This window comes from Alligator mississippiensis, chromosome 8 (genome assembly GCF_030867095.1).
Source record: "Alligator mississippiensis isolate rAllMis1 chromosome 8, rAllMis1, whole genome shotgun sequence".
NCBI classification, from domain to species: Eukaryota; Metazoa; Chordata; order Crocodylia; family Alligatoridae; genus Alligator; species Alligator mississippiensis.
Genome location: NC_081831.1, coordinates 92,670 through 109,388, shown reverse-complemented (window position 1 = coordinate 109,388; position 16,719 = coordinate 92,670). Strand labels below are relative to the sequence as shown.

At 58.7% G+C, this 16,719-nt stretch overlaps 1 protein-coding gene and 1 long non-coding RNA gene across 3 annotated transcripts; both read left to right on the top strand.

The window, feature by feature from the left end:
• The first annotated feature begins 295 nt into the window (after positions 1 to 295).
• Positions 296 to 1,337, top strand: LOC132252071 (pre-rRNA-processing protein TSR1 homolog). 2 transcript variants are annotated; one of them, XM_059731880.1, is made up of 3 exons: positions 296 to 449; positions 825 to 899; positions 1,028 to 1,337. In XM_059731880.1, the coding sequence occupies exons 1-3, from the start codon at positions 311 to 313 to the stop codon at positions 1,204 to 1,206; spliced, it is 393 nt and encodes a 130-aa protein (XP_059587863.1). In that variant the 5' UTR covers positions 296 to 310; the 3' UTR covers positions 1,207 to 1,337. The 2 variants fall into 2 exon arrangements, with proteins under 2 accessions (XP_059587863.1, XP_059587864.1); XM_059731881.1 differs by having other exon boundaries at positions 300 to 429.
• Positions 1,338 to 4,458: 3,121 nt separating this feature from the next.
• Positions 4,459 to 16,257, top strand: LOC132252070 (uncharacterized). The gene is made up of 7 exons (XR_009463765.1): positions 4,459 to 5,752; positions 6,071 to 8,399; positions 8,485 to 8,560; positions 9,417 to 11,718; positions 11,804 to 11,879; positions 12,736 to 15,038; positions 15,403 to 16,257. It is a non-coding gene; the product is annotated as an uncharacterized LOC132252070 (long non-coding RNA).
• The last annotated feature ends 462 nt before the right edge of the window (positions 16,258 to 16,719 follow it).

Sequence of the window (16,719 nt, the reverse complement as noted above, 5' to 3'; positions counted from 1 at the left end):
CTACCTCTGTGAATATCTCCAGCTCTGAATATCTCCAGGTCTAAATATTTCCGTCTATCTATATTTCCAGCTCCGAATATCTCCAGCTATTAATATCTTCACCTCGGAATATCTTCAACTCCTGTATAGAGGAGTCCTGTATCCAGGACTCTGTATAGCTCCAGCTTTGAATAACTGCAGCGCTCAATATCTCCAGCTTTATATGTCTACCTGTCTATATATTTCCACCCCAGCTCTAAATATATGTAACTCTCTATATTTCCAGCTCCATGTATGTGCAGATTGTCTAACACCTCTGCCTGGGGCAGGGATGCATGACCTCCTGGCCACAGGCTCTTTGCTGGCGGTGGACCCAGACAGGCTCATCATCAAGAGGCTGGTGCTTAGTGGTCACCCCTTCAAAATTTTCAGCAAGACGGCAGTCGTGCGGTACGTGTTCTTTAACAGAGGTACGGTACTCACAGGTGGGGCAGGGCAGTCCGTGCGTCCGGGAGCCCTGCAGCTTCCACAGGGAAGTCCAGTTCATGATTGCAGACAGCTGGGCCTCTGAAACCCTGTGCTGCAGGGCTAGAGGTCGGGGTGGTCTGTCCCGCTCATGTTGGCATGTCCCAGGCAGTCCCGTAGTCTCCCCCCACTGCCTGCTGGCAGGCTTTTGCACTTCAAACATGCCCATCCCTGCTGCAGCCATGGTCAGTGTGCAGCGGGAAGCCTGGTGTGCACTCTGTACCCATAGCTGCTGTAGGGTGACAGCTCGAGCTAGCCAGATGGGCAGCATATGCCCGCGGCCTGGCCTGTCTCGCATGCATCTTGTCTTCGATCTACAGAGGATGTGCTGTGGTTTAAGCCCGTTGAGCTGAGAACAAAATGGGGCCGCAGGGGACACATCGAGGAGCCACTAGGTAAGGGAAGCTTGGAGGTGGGTTGCTCTGCTTTCCTTCCATGGTGTGGGCTGGACCCGCTCACGCCCAGCAAACCCCTCCCTGACCTGGGAGAGCTGCCCATAGCCCTGCTTGCTCCCTTTGCCTAGGGACCCATGGCCACATGAAGTGCCACTTTGATGGACAGCTGAAGTCCCAGGACACGGTGCTGATGAACCTGTACAAACGCGTCTTTCCCAAGTGGACGTATGACCCGTATGTGCCAGAGCCGGTGGCGTGGGTGAGAAACGAGGAGCCTGCCCCCGTGCCAGAGGTGGACACGGAGTAGCTCTTCGGAACCCGCGTCCAGGATTCCCGAGGAGTCTCCTGGGTGCAGGCGTGTGTTAGCGTAGTGCCTTCCCACGCTGCTGCAGCCTCCGTTGTATCTATTTCAGTGGCAAATATACGGTGCAGCCTACAGAGGTCCTAGTGCTTGGCTTATTTTTGGGAGGTGGCTGTTGTGTTCTCAGGTGTGGCAGCTTCTGGACTTTGCAGGCTGTGCTTGCTCTCTCCTTGGGAAGTTTGAAACCCCACAGATTGCACCAGGACACCTGTGCGTCCTCCTGTTTTCTTGATACGTTAGGAAGGAGCCCCAGCTGGCTCTATCCTGCCGGAGCCCAGGCTCTCATTGTAGGGGAGCTGGCTGGTCTCCAAGCTCTGTGGGCATGGGCTGTGCACGGGCCTGGCTGCCAGAGCTCTCTGGCTCCGTCCCCGGCTTTGGCCTACTTTGGACGGACAGGGCAGAGCAGGGCTGCGGCATTACAGGTTGTGCACGCCCTGCAGGGAAGAGCTCCCCCTGCTTCCTCAAAAGCCAGGCCCTTTTGTGCTGAGTGGCCTCTGGTTTACGAGTAGCTGGAGCTTCCCTGGTACAAAGAGCAACAGCGCAGAGATGCCCGGGCCCTGTGTCCCCTTCCTGGGGTAGGTGGCTCCACAGGCCACTCGTTTCCTGCAGCTTCTTTGCCCCAAGCTCTGATGAGCCAGGCCAGGGAGCCCAGGTCCACATTCCCTCCACGCAGCATGATGCAGATGTCCCTCATCTCCGGTGCATCTGCTGGGATGCCGGGGAGAGCACAGCTGCCACCCCTACCCCGGCCAGCCCTGGGCTCAGTCAGCAGCTTCATCCCCTCCCGCACCAGCTGTGGGGCCTCCTGCAGGGCAGACAGACAAATGACTGATTGCCCCGACAGCCGGTGCCCACTCCCCACTTTGAGTTAGGGGTTCGGTGTCGGGGTTGGCTCTCGCTCTCCTCTGAATTGCCCCGGGCAGGCGCAAACCACCTCTGCTAACGTGAGGCTGGGGGCACCAGGCAAGATCCTTCCACGCTGCTCGCAGGGCACCGAGATGGTCAGCATGTCATCCGCGAGCTCCCTGCTGGCGTGGGCTCCAATGCGGGTTTGGATGCCGCCTGCGACGGTGGTTGGGGGTTTGTTCCCTGCTCAGCTTTGACCGGCAGCAGACGTCTGCGTTGCAGTGCTCGGCAGCAAACGCTCGCACGCCTGGTCTCAAAGCCTGCGCTCTGGAGAAGCCAGGAGTGCCCGTCTGTGCTTCAGCCCCCGTGTTTTCCAGTGGCGCCCCTCACTCGCGGCCCACAGCCCCCCCCGTCTCACCGGTGTCCCTCGCTCCCAACCCTCGGGACCTCATTTGTTCAGTGGTGCCCCTCACTCCTGCCTCAGCCCGCACTGCTCCAGTCCTGCCCTCCTCGCACAAACCCCCCACTTCTGTCGATGCCCCCCGTCCCGTCCCGTCCCAACCCTCAGCTCCTTGTGCCCCGCGGCCTGCCTGCTCTCCCCCAAAAGAGCCCTCAGGCCTCTTTCAGCTCGGCTCCCCTCACAACGGCCCTGGCTCCGCAGCCCTCGGCTCCATCGCGGGCCGCGCGGCTCCGGGACAGGCGTGCCCCTCGCACGAGTCTCGGGGACGGCAGCCCCTCAGCGACGCGCGGCTGGAGGCTGGAGATGTTCCCTGCCCCCTTGCTGGCAGAGGGGAGACAAAAGCCCGGGGCCTGGCAACTTGCCCCATTTCTAACCAACAAAAATCCCCACAAAAAAGTCTGTCCTCAGTGGGAAGATGGTGTGACGCTTCGGGGACTGGGACTGCGGCGAGGGTTTTGTGAGGACCGCTGTGGTGATTTGTTTGTGGTGATTTGTCAACTTTTGGGGGGACGTATGATATTTCTGTGAGAAACTGGATTATGGCTCCCCCCCCCCCCTGTGCAAGTCTGTGGAGATATGGCGACACTTCTGTGGAAAATGGTGTGGTGAGACACAAAGCGTGTGGCGAGGTGGCGACTTCTTTCCACGCGCAGCACCGCGCGCTGGTCGGCAGTGTTTTCGCGGCCGGGTGTGCGAGGCGGGGACTCAGTCATGTTGAGCGGATTTTTTTCTGTGGAAAGTGGAGCCGTTGTGGGCTCCTGAAGGAAGTGGGTGTGGAAATGTGTGAGGGTCGGGTGCTGGGTGTGGTGTGCCCGGCCCTGGCCGGAGCGGGGGGAGGCGGTGTGGAGGAAGGAGTGTGGCGGTGCGGGGGGAGCGGGCGCTGGTAACATGGCGCCGCGGGGGGGGGGGCTCAGGCTGCGTTTCCCGCCCGCGCACCCTCGGCGCTGAGGAGAAGGGGCGGGGCCAGGCCGGGCGGTTGGCGGGAACGTGACTAGATCCCAGCGCCTCGGGGACAGCCCGGTCCTTTCCTCAGCCCGCTCCCGCGTCATTCCCGGGGTGGGCTGAAGGGCAGGGGTCTCGCGCGCGGTCATCTAGTCCACGCCCTGCTGTCTCCACACGACCCATCCCGCCCGCACGAGGGCTCGTCTCGCCTGCTCCTCCCGCCCGCCCTGTTGCAGGGACAAGGCCCCGCGCGGGTGTCGCCCTGCCCCCACGCCCGAGGGGCCCGGCACGAGGCCTGTCCCCGCCGAACGGCGCACGTGGCGGCGCGCTGGGAGGCTTGAGCCGGATGGCGCCCGCCGATTGGCGGAGGCGTTTCCCTCCCCGCCAATCAGGAGACGGCAGGAGGAAGGCTTGCGCGCCCTGCCTTAGAGACAAGGTGGCAAAGTGGCGCTGAGGGGGGAAGTGACCCCCCCGAGCTTTCCTATTGGTCCGCCATCGGGGGCGGGGCCTCCAGCAGCGATAAAAGGCCGCGTGCCGCGCGCGCGGACGACGGCGGCGGGCAGAGAAGAGCTGGTAGAGCTGGCCAGCGGGGGGGAGCAGTAACCCCAGAAGCGCCCTGAAGAGGCGGGAGCGGCGGGTCCCTGCCGCGGCAGGGGAGCGGGGCTGAGAAGAGCTGGTAGAGCTGGCCAGCGGGGGGGAGCGGTAACCCCGGAAGCGCCCTGAAGAGGCAGCGGCGCCTGCCCTGTCGCGGCAGGAGGAGAAGGGCGGAGAAGAGCTGGTAGAGCTGGCCAGCGGGGGGGAGCGGTAACCCCAGAAGAGCCCTGAAGAGGCGGCGCCCCGGGGAGGTGAGGCCCAGCCCTAGAGCTCCTTGCACCCTCTGTGCCGGAGCGTTGGGGGGACGTGGGGGGGGGCTGCAGTTGGGGACCTACGGCCCCTCTGCAGGCCCGGGGGTGTGTCAGGCTGTGGGGAGCGACGTCCCGAGCCACGTGGGTGCTGCGTGGCTCGTAGTTCTTGTCAAGCACCGGTGACCCGCGGGGTGGGCAGCGGCTGGGCTTGCAGGTTTCCGTTCCTTCCCTTAAGACGCCATTTGGGGGGCAGTGGGCGAGGTCCCCGGCCTCGGCCGCAGCTTTCCCTTAAGGCTGTCATTCGGGGGGCGGAGGCTCAGGTCCGTAGCCAGCTCCGCTGCCCCCTTGAGGCATCATTTGGGGGAGCGGTGGGCAGGGGCGGTTTGTCTCTGCCCGCGGTCCTCCCTTAAGACGTCACTGGGGTCCGCAGCGGGGAGGGCCGGAGGGCCCCCGCAGTCCTCCCTGATGGTGTCATTTGCAGGGGGCAGCGGCCAGGTCCGTAGGCCCCCGCTGTCCTCCCTTAAGTTACCGTTCGGGTTGGCAGCGGGTCTGGTCTGAACCCCTGTAGTTCTCACTTAAGGCCTTTCGGGGGGGGCCGCGGGCCAGGTCCCTAGGGCTTGGCCCGCGGCCCCTCCTTAAGGCGTCACTTGGGGCTGCAGTGGGCAAAGGCCTGGAGGTCGCCGCTGTCTGCTCTCGGGGTCATCTTGCCGAGCTGCGGTGTGGTGCTGCCCTGCTTGCAAACGGGTCAAGCACTGACAGCCTTTTCACACCCCCAAGCCCGAGCTACGGTGTGGTGCTGCCTAGCTCTGTGGGCGGTCAAGCACTGGTGGTCACTTGAGGTTCTTGTGCCCTCTCAAGGCCATCCCATGGGGAAGCACGAGCACATGGGGTGCCGCCAAAGACAACCAGCAGAGAAGACAACACAAAAGCAGGTGTGAGCTGGCCTGCTATTTAATGGACAAATAAAATTGATCTGCCAGGCACCTTCTTGGTGCCTGGTGCCTTTCACCTCCAAGTTCCTGCTCCCCCTCTGCGCTGTTTCTCTTCTCTCCTGTCCTGTTCTTTCACATCCAAGTTTCCCCGCCCGCTGCCCCCTTTCATTTCTGCAGTGGTTCCCTTGCAACCACTGCGTGCTGAGGGCCTCCGGGCTGGCCACCCAGGATGCTGAATCCCTTGCTGAAAGGGATTGGTGGCAGATGTCGCTTGACTTGGCTCTCCGGGAGTCGAGTGTTGGAGACTGGCCTGGCCACCTGAGGCTGCAGCCCTGAATCCTGCAAAGCAGGTCCCCTTTGGGGGTCTGCACGTCATCCCCAGAAGGACAAGCAGACAAGATGGCAGATAGGTCGGAGCGAGCTGACCGGGAAGGCGGAAAACGAGGCCAGCCTAACAGGAGGCACAGGTAAGAGAATTTTGACACAGAAAGTGTCTGCTCCTTGGGCTCCACCACTAAGTGGTACACCCCGGGGATTCATGAGCCTCGGGGGCTTGGGATGGTGGGATTTCCTGTGTCCCTGGTCTGGGAGGGGGGGTCCAGGTTTCCTGGCTTTATTACTGCTCATCTGAGGCTACGCTGTGAGGTTGGCCAGAGGCATTGCCCATGGGTTACGGGGAAAGTTGCAGGTTTCCGGAGGATGGTAAGTGTATTAGAAGTTCAAGCTGCTGGATGTGTACTCTGGCTCTGTTCGCTTACAGCCGGTGTCGGTCTCTGTTCTTGCAGGCCTCGGGAGAACCAGAAGGAGAAGCAGCGGGGAAGAGGCGAGGTAGGAGAAAAGCCAGGCATAGAAACAGGGTGAGAAGGAAAGGGACTCTGGACAGAGTGACCTCCCTGCCTTTAGGTCTCAGTCATGTCTTAGCCAAATTTTGGCTGCGTGAGCCTTTGGGCGAGCTCTCTGTAACTCAGAGATGGATCTCTGCCCTTGAAGCTGTTACACTTCTGTAGCAGTCAGGTGGAAGGTGGACAACCCTGTAAGCAAGGTGTGTGTCACCGCTACCTCGTTTGTAAATCCATGGATCTGGCTGGTGGTCTTGTGCGGAGCAGCCGCCCTGTAATCGGGGTGCAGGCCAGCTGCCAAACATGACTGCCAATGCTGCAGCCTCCTATAAGCAGGGTGAGTGCTGCCTCCTAACATGCGAGGACAGGCGATATGAACGTGTGTAGCGCTGGACATCCCGTAATTGGGAGTCCAAGTCCATTGCTATTGCTAGCCAGTTGGGAGAGGTGCCCCTGTAAGCAGGGTGGGCGTAGCCACCTACCGCTGGCTGGAGAGAGACGGAGCAGCCTGCCGCATTGTGCAGCAGGACAGCCTTGCAGACAGGAGCCGGGTCTCGTTGGTGACAGCAAACTTTTTAGACCCCGGAGCCTGATGACCTTCCCGTGGCTGGGTTGAAGCCTGTGGCCTCCTCCACCTTTCCCTGTGTCCAGGCATCTGTCCCTTGTCCTGCATCAGTGCCTGGTACTCCATGTCCGGACCCCTGGACTGCCCTGTAACGAGGGTGTGAGTCCCGCGTCTCTTGGTGGAGGACTAGGTCATGCAAAGCAGTGGACCACCATGTAAGCAGGGTCTGGGCATCCATGTGCCTTTGGTGAGAGATCTTTCCTTTGGCTAGCCTGAGGGCCCGCCCTGTAAGCAGGGCTCTGGGCATGTCCCTTTTGAACCTTGTGGGCAGTCTGGCTGGCCAGACGGGCCGGGCCCTGTAAGGAGGGTGCGAGTCCCGTGTCTCTTGGTGGAGGGCTAAGTTCTGCAGAGCCGTGGACCACCCTGTAAGCAGGGTCCAGGTCTCCATGTGCCTTTTGGGGACAGCTCTGTCCTTCGGCAGGCTGAGGGCCCTCCCTGTAAGGAAGGCCTCGCCTATGGGCGATCTGGCTGGCCAGGCGGGCCGTACCCTGTAAGGAGGGTGCCGGTCTTAGCCGTCTTGCCTCCTGGGAGCGGAGGAGGATTTTGCAGGGTAAGGCTCGAGGACAAGCAGTTTGCAGCACGGAGCTGCTTTCCGGCCTGGGAACACTCTTCCTTGTCAGAGTGTGGCGAGCGAGAGAGAGGAGCGCCTGGGAATGAAAACGTTTGTTATTTTCTTTTTGTTGTTAAAATCGCTGCAGCGTACTTTATTTTCTTCCCAGTGCTGGAAAGGGGCGAGATGTGTCCACATAGCCTTATTCTTCCACCTCTGTACCTAGGGGGTTAAGCACCGGCATAGATTTCTGTGACTTCTGGCTTCGGGGAGCATTAGGCCACCCCCCCCCAGTGACCTCCCTGTCTCTCAGGGTACGGGTCTTGGGCCCCTCTTGGGTGGCCAGCACGGTCCTTTGCCCACTTGGTAGCTCACACGAAGACTTCCTGCCATCCGTCCTGGGGGCAGGCTCTGTATCCCGTACCCGAGTCCCTGGAGACAAGTGCCCTGGCACTTGGCCAGCCGTTCTCTTGCGCCCCTGGCCCCGGCCTGCAGCCTGTAAGCAGGGTCCAGGTCCCCTTGATTTTCTGGGTCTTGTTCCAGTGGGTGAGGTTGGCCAGAGACGATACCCACGGGCTACAGGGAAGGTTGCAGTGCGCTGGCACCCCGAGGCATCGTGACCTCCCTGTAACTCAGATCCAGGTCTCTGCTCCTCTGTTCTGCTGCTCCTGGCACTGTTGAGAGGGCCTCTCCCCGCGCCCTGTAAACAGGGCTGCGCCCCCCACCCGCTCTGACCCTGGGGGAGGAGGAGGCTTTGTTTAGTCCTTTGGGCTCTGTGGCTTCAGTGACACGAGGCTGAAGTTGTGGCCCTTACGTCCTCCAGGAATGGGGCAATTTTGACCCCTGGTCAAGACCGCCTGAGGTACCTGTCAGCTGGCATTCAGGTCTTTGCAGGTTTTCTCTGGGCTTCATGCCCCAGCAGCCAGCTGTGTGCCGGGAGCGCCGCCCTGTAAGCAGGGTTTCTGGTGTTGGCGGTCACCGCTCATGGTGCCGCCCTAGCAGTTCTGTCCAGAGTCCTGGCCTTCGCACGCAGTTTCTGGCTGGCCCGGATGTCTGCCTCCCCCATCTCCGCAGACAGAGGACAGCGGCCGCAGGTCCAGGTAAGAGAGGGAGACAAGTTGCGGCCCACAGACCCATTCTCCGAGGTGGCGAGTTAAATGCGGTCTCCGTCTCTGTTTATTACAGGCCCAAGCAGAGAAAATGGCAGACCAGCAGCAATCCACCTACAAGGAGGGAAGAAAACCATGCCAGCCCAGCAAAGGTAAGGGAGTTTTGATGTGGTGACTTTTCAAAATGTTTTTTGGTTCCATCACCAAGCTGTAGACCTTGGGATCAGTGGGCCTCAGACGGCTGGATCGCTGGCACTTCCTTCTAAGCAGGATTTGTGTCCTAGCTCCTGATGTGGTCATGTGTGGATAAGTTTTCGGTGGAGTAGCGAGGATCCCGTAAACCAGAGGCATGTCCTCTCCCCCTTCCCTTTCCAAGACGGGGAGCTCTTTAGGACAGTGGACGTTGTGAGCGTGCTGTCACTCGGGTTCAAGTCTGTTCCAGCTGCAGGTGAGCAGATGCTTCCTCGCCCGCTCGCTGCTGTTATCTGGGCTTGCGTTACATCCCCCAGCTGAGCACGGAGCTTTGGAACCTTTATTGGGTCCTTTGAGGGCTCTGACTTCTCTGTCAGGAAAGCTGTAGTTTGTGCCCGTTGTCCTCCAGGTGTGCGGCTGCTTGCTTTCTTGAACTGCACCACCTGAGCAACCGTTGTTCGGTTGACTTTCTGCCACAGAAGCCAGCGATTGGGGTGGTGGGGCGCTGTCCTGTCAGTAGGATTCCAGGTGCCTTGTGCTGCTGTCTTGTGCCATGGCACAAGTTGGGTCTGTAGGCTCGTGGCCCATGGCTTTCCATTTCCTACTGACCCAGTGTTTGGAAGCTGAACAAAGAGATTTCTGCTTCTCTCTCTGTCAAACAGAAGATGGATCAACGGGGCTTACAGGGAAGGACCAAACAGGGAGACGTTACATCTTCCTGTCCCAGTCTCTCGCTCCATGCCTTACGCCCGGGCTGTGTCTCCCTGAATTTTTGTGGGAGCTGGGTGCTTAGATTTTTCTTCTTTGTTTTTGCAGGTGTCGGAAGGAGAAGCCGCAGGCAAGCCGTGACGGGCAAAAAGCCAGCAAAACGGGGTGCGAAGGGAAGGGACTCTGGACAGAATGATCTCCCTGTTTTCAGGTCTCAGTCATGTATTAGCCACTTTTTGCATGTGTGAGCCTTTGGGCGAGCTCTCTGTAACTCAGAAATGGGTCTCAGCCCTTGAAGCCGTTGCACTTCTGCAGCAGTCGGGTGGAAGGTGGACAACCCTGTAAGCAAGGCGTGTGTCGCCGCCGCCTCTTCTCAAGGCCGTGGATCTGGTTGGTGGTCTTGCGCGTCGCAGCCGCCCTGTAATCGGGGTCCGGGCCGGCTGGCTGCCAATGGTGCAGCCTCCTGTAAGCGGGGTGCGTGCTGCCTCCTAACACGTGAGAACAACAGGCAATTTGACCATGTGTAGCGCTGGACTTCCTGTAATTGGGAGTCCAAGTCCCCTGCCATAGCCAGCCAGCCGGAGAGGTGCCCCTGTAAGCAGGGTGGGCATAGCCGCCTTCCGCTGGGCTGAGAGACACGGCGCAGTCTGCCGCGTTGTGCAGCAGGAGGGCCTTGCAGACAGGAGCCGGGTCTCGTGGAGTGACAGCAAACTCTTCGCATCCCAGAGCCTGATGACCTTCCCGTGGCTGGGTTGAAATCTGTGGTCTCCTCACCGTTCTCTGAGTCCAGGCATCTGTCCTTCATCCTGCATCTGTGCCTGGTACTCCACATCCAGACCCCTGGGCCACCCTGTAACGAGGGGGCGAGTCCCAGGCATCCTGTAGGACGGCCAGGGTCTGCAGAGCTGTGGACCACCCTGTAAGCAAGGTCCAGGTCTCAGTGTGCTTTTGGGGACAGCTCTGTCCTTTGGCTGGCTGTTGGCCCGCCCTGTAAGCAGGGCTCTGGGCATGTCCCTTTTGAACCTTGTGGGCAGTCTGGCTGGCCAGACGGGCCGGGCCCTGTAAGGAGGGTGCGAGTCCCGTGTCTCTTGGTGGAGGCCTAGGTTCTGCAGAGCTGTGGACCACCCTGTAAGCAGGGTCCAGGTCTCCACGTGCCTTTTGGGGACAGCTCTGTCCTTCGGCAGGCTGAGGGCCCTCCCTGTAAGGAAGGCCTCGCCTATGGGCGATCTGGCTGGCCAGGCGGGCCGTACCCTGTAAGGAGGGTGCCGGTCTTAGCCGTCTTGCCTCCTGGGAGCGGAGGAGGATTTTGCAGGGTAAGGCTCGAGGACAAGCAGTTTGCAGCACGGAGCTGCTTTCCGGCCTGGGAACACTCTTCCTTGTCAGAGTGTGGCGAGCGAGAGAGAGGAGCGCCTGGGAATGAAAGCGTTTGTTATTTTCTTTTTGTTGTTAAAATCGCTGCAGCGTACTTTATTTTCTTCCCAGTGCTGGAAAGGGGCGAGATGTGTCCACATAGCCTTATTCTTCCACCTCTGTACCTAGGGGGTTAAGCACCGGCATAGATTTCTGTGACTTCTGGCTTCGGGGAGCATTAGGCCACCCCCCCCCAGTGACCTCCCTGTCTCTCAGGGTACGGGTCTTGGGCCCCTCTTGGGTGGCCAGCACGGTCCTTTGCCCACTTGGTAGCTCACACGAAGACTTCCTGCCATCCGTCCTGGGGGCAGGCTCTGTATCCCATACCCGAGTCCCTGGAGACAAGTGCCCTGGCACTTGGCCAGCCGTCCTCCTGCGCCCCTGGCCCCGGCCTGCAGCCTGTAAGCAGGGTCCAGGTCCCCTTGATTTTCTGGGTCTTGTTCCAGTGGGTGAGGTTGGCCAGAGACGATACCCACGGGCTACAGGGAAGGTTGCAGTGCACTGGCACCCCGAGGCATCGTGACCTCCCTGTAACTCGGGTCCAGGTCTCTGCTTCTCTGTTCTGCTGCTCCTGGCACTGTTGAGAGGGCCTCTCCCCGCGCCCTGTAAACAGGGCTGCGCCCCCCACCCGCTCTGACCCTGGGGGAGGAGGCTTTGTTTAGTCCTTTGGGCTCTGTGGCTTTAGTGACACGAGGCTGAAGTTGTGGCCCTTATGTCCTCCAGGAATGGGGCAATTTTGACCCCTGGTCAAGACCGCCTGAGGTACCTGTCAGCTGGCATTTAGGTTTTTTCAGGTTTTCTCTGGGCTTCATGCCCCAGCAGCCAGCTGTGTGCCGGGAGCGCCGCCCTGTAAGCAGGGTTTCTGGTGTTGGCGGTCACCGTTCCTGGTGCCGCCCTAGCAGTTCTGTCCAGAGCCCTGGCCTTCGCACGCAGCTTCTGGCTGGCCCGGATGTCTGCCTCCCCCATCTCCGCGGACAGAGGACAGCGGCCGCAGGTCCAGGTAAGAGAGGGAGACAAGTTGCGGCCCACAGACCCATTCTCCGAGGTGGTGAGTTAAATGCGGTCTCCGTCTCTGTTTATTACAGGCCCAAGCAGAGAAAGTGGCAGACCAGCAGGAATCCACCTACAAGGAGGGAAGAAAACCATGCCAGCCCAGCAAAGGTAAGGGAGTTTTGATGTGGTGACTTTTTAAAATGTTTTTTGGTTCCATCACCAAGCTGTAGACCTTGGGATCAGTGGGCCTCAGATGGCTGGATCGCTGGCACTTCCTTCTAAGCAGGATTTGTGTCCTAGCTCCTGATGTGGTCATGTGTGGATAAGTTTTCGGTGGAGTAGCGAGGATCCCGTAAACCAGAGGTATGTCCTCTCCCCCTTCCCTTTCCAAGACGGGGAGCTCTTTAGGACAGTGGACGTAGTGAGCGTGCTGTCACTCGGGTTCAAGTCTGTTCCAGCTGCAGGTGAGCAGATGCTTCCTCGCCCGCTCGCTGCTGTTATCTGGGCTTGCGTTACATCCCCCAGCTGAGCACGGAGCTTTGGAACCTTTATTGGGTCCTTTGAGGGCTCTGACTTCTCTGTCAGGAAAGCTGTAGTTTGTGCCTGTTGTCCTCCAGGTGTGCGGCTGCTTGCTTTCTTGAACTGCACCACCTGAGCAACCGTTGTTCGGTTGACTTTGTGCCACAGAAGCCAGTGATTGGGGTGGGGGGGCGCCGTCCTGTCAGTAGGATTCCAGGTGCCTTGTGCTGCTGTCTTGTGCCATGGCACAAGTTGGGTCTGTAGGCTCGTGGCCCATGGCTTTCCATTTCCTACTGACCCAGTCTTTGGAAGCTGAACAAAGAGATTTCTGCTTCTCTCTCTGTCAAACAGAAGATGGATCAACGGGGGTTACAGGGAAGGACCAAACAGGGAGACGATACATCTTCCTGTCCCAGTCTCTCGCTCCATGCCTTACGCCCGGGCTGTGTCTCCCTGAATTGTTGTGGGAGCTGGGTTCTTAGATTTTTCTTCTTTGTTTTTGCAGGTGTCGGAAGGACAAGCTGCAGGCAAGCCGTGACGGGCAAAAAGCCAGCAAAACTGGGTGCGAAGGGAAGGGACTCTGGACAGAATGATCTCCCTGTTTTCAGGTCTCAGTCATGTATTAGCCACTTTTTGCATGTGTGAGCCTTTGGGCGAGCTCTCTGTAACTCAGAAATGGGTCTCAGCCCTTGAAGCCGTTGCACTTCTGCAGCAGTCGGGTGGAAGGTGGACAACCCTGTAAGCAAGGCGTGTGTCACCGCCGCCTCTTCTAAAGGCCGTGGATCTGGTTGGTGGTCTTGCGCATCGCAGCCGCCCTGTAATCAGGGTCCAGGCCAGCTGGCTGCCAATGGTGCAGCCTCCTGTACGTGGGGTGCGTGCTGCCTCCTAACACGTGAGAACAACAGGCAATTTGACTATGTGTAGCGCTGGACATCCCGTAATTGGGAGTCCAAGTCCCCTGCCATAGCCAGCCAGCCGGAGAGGTGCCCCTGTAAGCAGGGTGGGCATAGCCGCCTTCCGCTGGGCTGAGAGACACGGCGCAGTCTGCCGCGTTGTGCAGCAGGAGGGCCTTGCAGACAGGAGCCGGGTCTCGTGGAGTGACAGCAAACTCTTCGCATCCCAGAGCCTGATGACCTTCCCGTGGCTGGGTTGAAATCTGTGGTCTCCTCACCGTTCTCTGAGTCCAGGCATCTGTCCTTCATCCTGCATCTGTGCCTGGTACTCCACATCCAGACCCCTGGGCCACCCTGTAACGAGGGGGCGAGTCCCAGGCATCCTGTAGGATGGCTAGGGTCTGCAGAGCTGTGGACCACCCTGTAAGGAGGGTCCAGGTCTCAGTGTGCTTTTGGGGACAGCTCTGTCCTTTTGCTGGCTGTTGGCCCGCCCTGTAAGCAGGGCTCTGGGCATGTCCCTTTTGAACCTTGTGGGCAGTCTGGCTGGTCAGACGGGCCGGGCCCTGTAACGAGGGTGCAAGTCCCGTGTCTCTTGGTGGAGGGCTAGATTCTGCAGAGCTGTGGACCACCCTGTAAGCAGGGTCCAGGTCTCCATGTGCCTTTTGGGGACAGCTCTGTCCTTCGGCTGGCTGAGGGCCCTCCCTGTAAGGAAGGCCTCGCTTATGGGCGATCTGGCTGGCCAGGCGGGCCGTACCCTGTAAGGAGGGTGCCGGTCTTAGCCGTCTTGCCTCCTGGGAGTGGAGGAGGATTTTGCAGGGTAAGGCTCGAGGACAAGCAGTTTGCAGCACGGAGCTGCTTTCCGGCCTGGGAACACTCTTCCTTGTCAGAGTGTGGCGAGCGAGAGAGAGGAGCGCCTGGGAATGAAAGCGTTTGTTATTTTCTTTTTGTTGTTAAAATCGCTGCAGCGTACTTTATTTTCTTCCCAGTGCTGGAAAGGGGCGAGATGTGTCCACATAGCCTTATTCTTCCACCTCTGTACCTAGGGGGTTAAGCACCGGCATAGATTTCTGTGACTTCTGGCTTCGGGGAGCATTAGGCCACCCCCCCAGTGACCTCCCTGTCTCTCCGGGTACGGGTCTTGGGCCCTTCTTGGGTGGCCAGCACGGTCCTTTGCCCACTTGGTAGCTCACACGAAGACTTCCTGCCATCCGTCCTGGGGGCAGGCTCTGTATCCCATACCCGAGGCCCTGGAGACAAGTGCCCTGGCACTTGGCCAGCCGTTCTCCTGCGCCCCTGGCCCCGGCCTGCAGCCTGTAAGCAGGGTCCAGGTCCCCTTGATTTTCTGGGTTTTGTTCCAGTGGGTGAGGTTGGCCAGAGATGATACCCACGGGCTACAGGGAAGGTTGCAGTGCGCTGGCACCCCGAGGCATCGTGACCTCCCTGTAACTCGGGTCCAGGTCTCTGCTCCTCTGTTCTGCTGCTCCTGGCACTGTTGAGAGGGCCTCTCCCCGCACCCTGTCAACAGGGCTGCACCCCCCACCCGCTCTGACCCTGGGGGAGGAGGAGGCTTTGTTTAGTCCTTTGGGCTCTGTGGCTTTAGTGACACGAGGCTGAAGTTGTGGCCCTTATGTCCTCCAGGAATGGGGCAATTTTGACCCCTGGTCAAGACTGCCTGAGGTACCTGTCAGCTGGCATTTAGGTCTTTTCAGGTTTTCTCTGGGCTTCATGCCCCAGCAGCCAGCTGTGTGCCGGGAGCACCGCCCTGTAAGCAGGGTTTCTGGTGTTGGCGGTCACCGTTCCTGGTGCCGCCCTAGCAGTTCTGTCCAGAGCCCTGGCCTTCGCACGCAGCTTCTGGCTGGCCCGGATGTCTGCCTCCCCCATCTCCGCGGACAGAGGACAGCGGCCGCAGGTCCAGGTAAGGGTAAAAGAGGGGGAGAAGTTGGGTTCTGCAGACGCATCTTCCACCGTGCTGACTTACATCCCATTTCGCTCCTTCTTTCTGCCCCCATGAGGGGAAGCAGAGAAGACGGCAAACTAATAGCAGTTAACTGATAACCGGGGCAGAAAACCATGCCAGGCAACCCGGAGGCAAAAGTAAGAGAGTTTCTGTAAAGACTGGGGGTATTTGTCATTTACTTAACAGGAGGTATGTCACATCCCCCTTGGTTTTAAACGACATCAAGCTTGAGTGTACAATGGGCACTGAGAGCTACAGTCTTCTACAGGGGTGTGCAATTCATTGCTAGCTGACCCCACTTCTGTTTTGTGTACTCTTGCAGGTCCCCGAAGGGCAGCTGGAGAAGAAGGAACGGAACCAGCAGAAGCAAGCTCGGGAACAAGAAGTGTGGGTCGGGGTGGGCAGGAGGAAGGGGAATGTTTAATGTCTGCTCAGAGAAGGAGAGATGGAGGCTGTTGAGTGCATCTACACTTTCACACCCCCAGGAGGAGCAAGCAGCCACACGCTTCAAGTTGCACCGTGCATTCAGTCTTGGGTTGGCCCCGATTGTGTGCAGGGAGGTTGAGGCTTTGTGCTAGTCGGGCATATCGATATGCAGCAGTCAAGGGTTTTGCAGGTTGTGTGCAAGGAGGCTGAGGCGTTGTGCTAGTTGTATGTATTGATATGCAGCTGTCACGGGTTTTGCAGGCGGTTTGGCTTTGCCAGTGAAGCGGTGGATCAGAATAGGTGTGACTGAAGGCAGCGTGTAGGGCGTTCTTGGTTGGGTTGTTGAGCGGTTCTCGGTGTTAGTGTAGGAACACAGGTTTGTGCTCGGTTCTGTTTGTGGCTTGGCTGTAGCTTGCTTAGGCTGTAGCTTGCAGGGCCAATTTGAGGCTGTTTATGGTGCAATTTGTTTGCGTCTGTAAATTAAGGCTCTGTGGGTGTTTGAAAGTGTTAATCTCCAGCTCCACGGGGACGAAGATTTTGTCCTCTGTCCAAATGATCCTCAAGGTAGTTGGCATGGTCCATGTCAAACCAGTAGGAAGCAGGTGGGCCTAAGATGTGCACAGTCAACAATAAATGGTCTAAAAACTGTCTACCTTGTGGCTGGTGCTCTTCTACACGGAGAAGATTTGGTCCTTTTCCTTTCCTACTGAGATCTGGCTGAAGGAATAAACTTTTTCATTCTGTCTGCCGATCTGATGTGTGTTCTTACTTGCTCAATGCAAATATTTCCTGTTGGATTTACAAATGGTAAAAGACTCTAAGGTGGTTCCCAGTCATTGCTTTACAATTGTCAATGCGCTGTAGGAAAATCAGTCTCGATTTATTTGAAGGACTAAAAAATGAGGCACAGTAACTGTGCGGTGCTTGGGTATAATCTGTTGAAGTTCAACTGCCCCTTTTCTCAAAAGAAAAACGTCCCAATAAAAATAAAATGCTCAGGAAACTTGTGAGCTTGTTCGTGTGTTTCCAGCTGAGGTATTTCAGACCACCTTCTCTGTGCCTTTAGTACAAGTCTTGCTATTTCTGATGGCGTGGTGTGGGTGCTGTTTCTCTAGCGGGCTGGGTCACGGCAGCGGGACGATGCACTTGTTGCCTTGCAAGAAGGAGACCGAGTGTGTGGATCCCCTGGCGTCTCTGGGTTTTCGTGAGTTAA